The following is a 6,356-nucleotide window of genomic DNA, read 5'->3' as shown; positions in this document are numbered from 1 at the left end:
CTTTTCAATCTGAAAGAAAAAAAAAAACATTTGGATACGCAGTAACAAGAATTATAAAATTTTAAATTTTCAAAATACATTATGTCACTTCTGTTTTTGAATAAAACCAGTGGCTGGAAGCTCAACATTTTGCTTCCATAACAGTTAAAATATCAGTAGAACGATGCACGCGTATATGTGCAATCTGCAATAGTTGGACAATTCGCTCAGGTAACCAACAACTATTTTTATTATTTCATTTAAAAAGTGTAAACGCTTTAATTACTTTATTTTACAAAAAAATATTTTGTTAATTGTTATCAATTAGCTAAAGTTCGTACTTGGAGTTAATATTCAAAGATTTTTCTAAAGCATCCCTGCGTTGAAAACAGCCACCAAGCAACTTCGAAAAATATTCGTATAAGCATATCGACAGATTCAATTTCGAAGTACGCTCACCGCGAGCTTTTTCTCTTGCTCAACTGCGTCGATCACTTCGACGTCGAAACTCGATGTTCGAAACAGATTTGCTGGCGACTTCGTCGATTTTCATAGTTGGTCTTGTTCTGCTGGAGAAGCGCAACGTTCGCGTAATTATTTCTATAACAAAAAAGTGAGTTCTTAGCCGCACCACCGTGCAGTGAAACATTTTATTTGCTTAACATTAATTCCAATTAACGCACATTTCTGTGGAAAATACTAGCCAGAACGGTAATTATTGCGTTTATCGTAGGACAATTCATAGTGATTTCTGATTAGATAACAAAAACTGGGTGGAGGCGCTACATAGTTTAGCAATTATTTCTTAAAGTTACCGCAACCAAAGTGAATAGTGATAAAAAAACTTTTAAAAGTGATTTTGTTAAAGGAAAAACAACTAAAAATTGTTCAATTCTACGCGCAAGTCAAGAGAAAAGCGAGTAAAATTAAGTGAGGTTGTTTGAGTAAAAATAAGTCAGCTGACCTCGCATGTCTTGTGATCGGCGGTGGCACATCAAAACAGTGTGAATGAACATAGTGGCCACTGCTTTGGAGGTGGCTTGGCTGGAAAAATTTGCAAATTTCTTAAATGTGGTTGAACTGCATTTGATGCGCAAATTTAAAAGGGGTTTATTATCAAAAATTCAAAATGGTTGCCTGCGTAGTTTTTTTTTTTATTTCGTCGATCATATTTAGTCAGCCGTCAGCTGACACTTGCAGATGACAGTAGTCTTATGATCAACGTCAAATGGAACTGTCAAAGAGTCGAAGTTCGAATGTGGATGTTGAGTTTAAATACATTCCACATATTATATTTTTGGTGTAGGACAGAAATTTGCGTATTACAATAAAATTTAAATACTTTAGGCGAATTTAGCTCGCATTTAGTTCAACTTCTTAGAAATTAGTGAAACGATAAATTTTCTATCGTCATTCGAATTCGAGCATAAAGCTTAATCAAATGCAGGTCACGTGAATACAAAGCTCGCTACTAATCAGTAGAGTAAATTCGAATAGTTAAGCTACTGCCTAAATCAGGTGCCAAGTGGTAGAAAAAAAAAATAATAATTTAACAACTATTTCTCGACACAAAATTGCTTTGAAATCCTTTAAGAATATTGATTACTTCACATAAGGTGGGGAGACCATGTGAACTCTAATCACAACTGATAAGAGAAAGTTTTTAATATCAAATTCAGCGAAGAACCGTCAGCTGACTATAACTTCTCATTTGCATTCCCTATCTGCCCACAAGCGTTAAGCAGTTCGAGTGAACTCCAAAACGTATTACTACTACATTAAAATGCGTATGCACAGATGCCATTTTCCAATTAAAATGGGGTATTCCATTTATTTTAATTTTGAAAAAGAGAGACATGTGCTTTGCACTAAGGTGTCTTGGAATTCACTCTTCTTTGCATGCTATAACTTAAAGATTTTCCATTGTTTTTTATTTTTATTATTATTTTTGTTTTTAATTTTTATTATTTTTTTTTTTTAATTTTTATTATTTTTTTTTTTTTACTTTTATTATTTTTTTTTTTTTAATTTTTTACTTCTTTTACTTTTCCAGTTGAACATCTAAACAAACCACAATGTCGAACCTAAAACACTTCGATGATGAGGATAGCGAGGGCAAATATGGCCGTGTTTTCGCCGTATCCGGTCCTGGTAAGTAAATATTGCAATACATTTATCACTTCTTGAGAACTTACCTAACCTTTTTCTAATTCATACAGTCGTCACAGCCGAGCGTATGGCTGGCTCTGCTATGTACGAGTTGGTGCGTGTCGGTTACTACGAATTGGTCGGTGAAATTATTCGTCTGGAAGGTGACATGGCCACCATTCAAGTATACGAAGAAACCTCCGGTGTAACTGTTGGTGATCCCGTGTTGCGTACTGGCAAACCATTGTCCGTCGAGTTAGGTCCCGGTATTATGGGCAGCATTTTTGATGGTATCCAACGTCCATTGAAGGACATTAACGAATTGACTCAATCCATCTATATTCCAAAGGGTGTGAACGTGCCCAGCTTGTCACGTACTCAAGCATGGGAATTCAACCCACTCACAGTTAAAGTTGGTTCGCACATAACCGGTGGCGATCTTTACGGTATTGTGCACGAAAACACATTGGTGAAACACAAGATGATCGTGAATCCACGTACCAAGGGTACCGTGCGTTACATTGCGCCATCGGGCAACTACCACATCGATGATGTCGTTTTGGAAACAGAATTCGATGGTGAGATCACCAAACACACTATGTTGCAAGTGTGGCCAGTGCGTCAGCCACGTCCAGTCACTGAAAAATTGCCCGCCAACCACCCATTGTTAACTGGTCAGCGTGTATTGGACTCGCTGTTCCCCTGTGTACAAGGTGGTACCACCGCCATTCCCGGAGCTTTCGGTTGCGGCAAAACTGTCATCTCACAGGTAAGCAATGAAAAGCTGGTATTTTTTTTTTTTATAAATTTACTTTTGCACTCACATCTAATATTTTTCTTTTCGCGTTGCTAAATACATTTTGTTTTCTGTCTTAGGCTTTGTCCAAATACTCCAACTCTGATGTCATTGTTTATGTCGGTTGCGGTGAACGTGGTAACGAGATGTCTGAAGTATTGCGTGATTTCCCCGAATTGTCTGTTGAAATTGACGGTGTCACCGAGTCCATCATGAAGCGTACCACTCTGGTGGCCAATACCTCCAACATGCCTGTCGCTGCTCGTGAAGCCTCCATTTACACTGGCATCACACTATCCGAATACTTCCGTGATATGGGTTACAACGTTTCCATGATGGCTGATTCCACCTCCCGTTGGGCCGAAGCTCTTCGTGAAATTTCTGGTCGTTTGGCTGAAATGCCTGCCGATTCTGGTTACCCCGCCTACTTGGGTGCTCGTCTCGCCTCCTTCTACGAGCGTGCTGGTCGTGTCAAAGCTTTAGGTAACCCCGAACGTGAGGGCTCCGTTTCTATTGTCGGTGCTGTGTCGCCACCTGGTGGTGATTTCTCAGATCCTGTCACCACCGCTACTTTGGGTATCGTACAGGTGTTCTGGGGTTTGGATAAGAAATTGGCTCAACGTAAGCATTTCCCTTCGATCAATTGGTTGATTTCCTACTCGAAATACATGCGTGCCTTGGATGACTTCTATGAGAAAAACTTTGCGGAATTCGTGCCATTGCGTACCAAGGTCAAGGAAATTCTGCAAGAAGAAGAAGACTTGTCTGAAATTGTGCAATTGGTCGGTAAAGCTTCGCTGGCCGAGACCGATAAGATCACACTCGAGGTGGCGAAATTGTTGAAGGACGATTTCCTGCAACAGAACTCATACTCGTCATACGATCGTTTCTGCCCCTTCTACAAGACAGTGGGTATGTTGAGAAACATGATTACTTTCTACGACTTGTCCCGCCACTCTGTCGAATCGACGGCGCAATCCGAAAACAAGATCACATGGAATGTTATCCGCGAAGCTATGGGCAACATCATGTACCAGCTATCGTCCATGAAATTCAAGGTTAGTGTGCAAGAAGCATTTAGCATTTCTCACATTTTGTTAACGCACATCCGTTTTTTATTTTACAGGATCCAGTGAAAGATGGTGAAGCTAAGATCAAGGCGGATTTCGAGCAGCTGTACGAGGATATGCAACAGTCCTTCAGAAACTTGGAGGATTAAGATGCTGCAGTTATTCCACTTATACTTGCTTTAATTTTAAAATGTACTAAAAGACAAGGACCCTATCATATTGTTATGTAGATTAATTAATCGAAAGTCATGTAGACGTGTCATCCCCAGCAGCAATGAAACAAAACCAAAAGTGAAAGTGGCACAAAATATTCCTTTGTAAAAGACAAAATCAAGCATTCCAAACTGTAGTGTTGAAAAAAGTGCAATTAAGACATTAACTGTTATTATTCCAGCGATTTCCAGCAAAAATGTAAAAATGAAAAAATAACATTCCGACTTTTTTGGTGTTTTTACATACAAATGTATTAAATGAAAAATGAACTGTTAACTGCAGGCAAAAATTTGAAAACACAAACAAACGTCCTAATATACACTTCCAATATTATTGTTAACATTTGTATTTTTTTTTTGTCTGGAATGTATACTGTGCACAAATTTTGTTTACACACACACGCACACGTGTACGCAAACAGAAGACGTGCTACTGCAAGCATATTGGGTATTTGCTATCCACAAAATGCGCATTCGATTTATCGAAAATATCCATAGCAGTCAAACGTGTGGATAAATGCCAGCTTACATAGACATATACATACATATTTAAATGCATACCCGTAGTATTATTTGTTTAATTGAATTTCTTGTTTGTCAAAATCTAAATGTATTGTTTTCGCTGCTAACAGCTAGCCTTCGTTTGTTGAATGTAATGTAAATAATTACCTTATTAAAAATGTATTGTGAAAAGTGCATTCTGAAATAAAATGTGCAGCCTCGAGCTACATTTTACTGTAAACAAACATAAAAGCTCTACTGCAGCCACTTTTATTTTGCATTGGCAAATATTTGATGGAACAGAAATTTTATGCCGGTTGGAAACAAGAATCACAGAATACACGATTGCGCCTTCCGAACTCGCCGTGTCGTAAGAGTCCATCGATAAACAAACAGAAGAAGGGGAATTACATGTTTGGAAAGAAGAAGAGTAGGCGAATGCAGTGGAAGCAATCAAACACAAGAGATTATGCACACACACACACTTTCTTGCTACGGCGTCTTCCGCATAAACACGCAAACAAACTGCATTTAAAGGCTTTATTTAATTTGTGCTTACACAATTTAACACACGGAACTTCGTTTTCATTAGTTTGTTTAGTTTAAATCTCACAAAACTACCAAGCTATTCAGTGAATATTCACAAATATCTAATTTCTCCTATTTTTGTTTGTTTTGTATTGCGAAGGGAGCTGACGTCAAACTTGTCAAAATCGCGAAAAATAAAGTAACTGTGTTTAATGGCGCCACCTTAGATACTCAATTCGCCTTGGGTTGGAATAGTAGTCCAGTTGCAAAGCGAATTGAGTACCGATGGTGGCACCTTACAAAAATAGTTACTTTGTTTTTGGTGATTTTTAAAAGTCTGACGTTAGATCCTTTGCCAATACAAAACAAACGAACAAAAGGAGGTGAAATTACATGTGTGTGAAAATTCAGTGAATGGCTTGACGAATTCGGAAGGCACAATCATCTATCATCTTGGGTTTACGGCGGCGTTAATGGGCATTACCGACACAGTTAAATCTGATTAAAATTGTAGTGTGACAGACGGTTGTTAAGCGGATTAGTAGACAGCTCATTCCGTGTATGTAAGTATGGGGAATGTTAATGCTGCTACAACAACAACAACAGCTCATTTTTTTTATTGACTGCCACATCACTTGGCATGCTTCAGCGGAATTCTGCACGATCATTTCCCAATTATTCACACCTTCGTCCGATCAATCGTTGTTCCGATGGCAACGAAGTGTTGTGATTGGTTGATTTTTTCCATATGTCACTAACACAATCTTAGTTGTTTCGAAATCCAACCACTTCATGGCCCAAGTGACGTCACCGCATCAGATGATTCTGTCAAATTCACTCAGAGCCTAGCATAAATTGTATTAGATTGGGGTAAAAGTTCATAGCGTTTTTATATATATTTTTATTTTCCAACGATTTGTTTGCTGTTCGGCAAGGGCTAAGTATTCATTCGATAGAACTCTTTCTGTTCTACAAAGCCACGTTAATTGCATTTTTCAGTTTATTAATTTTTTATTAGTTTTGAGGCTTAGAAATGGGAGGAGATAGAAATCAACATTTTCGACAGCTGCTCCTCTTTGCTTTTCGTCGTGGTCGAAAAGCTGCCGAAGCAATCCGGGACAT

The 6,356-nt window shown here is 38.3% G+C and overlaps 1 protein-coding gene across 3 annotated transcripts; it reads left to right on the top strand.

Moving 5' to 3' along the window:
• The first annotated feature begins 482 nt into the window (after positions 1-482).
• On the top strand, positions 483-4,958 carry LOC129247147 (V-type proton ATPase catalytic subunit A). Of its 3 annotated transcripts, none has more exons than XM_054886103.1 (5): positions 483-592; positions 2,033-2,130; positions 2,199-2,896; positions 3,004-3,981; positions 4,050-4,958. In XM_054886103.1, the coding sequence occupies exons 2-5, from the start codon at positions 2,055-2,057 to the stop codon at positions 4,140-4,142; spliced, it is 1,845 nt and encodes a 614-aa protein (XP_054742078.1). In that variant the 5' UTR covers positions 483-592; positions 2,033-2,054; the 3' UTR covers positions 4,143-4,958. The 3 variants fall into 3 exon arrangements, with proteins under 3 accessions (XP_054742078.1, XP_054742077.1, XP_054742079.1); XM_054886102.1 differs by having other exon boundaries at positions 525-690; XM_054886104.1 differs by lacking the exon at positions 483-592 and adding an exon at positions 1,576-1,595.
• The last annotated feature ends 1,398 nt before the right edge of the window (positions 4,959-6,356 follow it).

The sequence above is a fragment of the Anastrepha obliqua genome, chromosome 5 (genome assembly GCF_027943255.1).
Source record: "Anastrepha obliqua isolate idAnaObli1 chromosome 5, idAnaObli1_1.0, whole genome shotgun sequence".
Lineage (NCBI taxonomy): Eukaryota > Metazoa > Arthropoda > Insecta > Diptera > Tephritidae > Anastrepha > Anastrepha obliqua.
The sequence above is the reverse complement of the archived record's forward strand: the minus strand, read 5'-3'. Positions and strand labels throughout refer to the sequence as shown.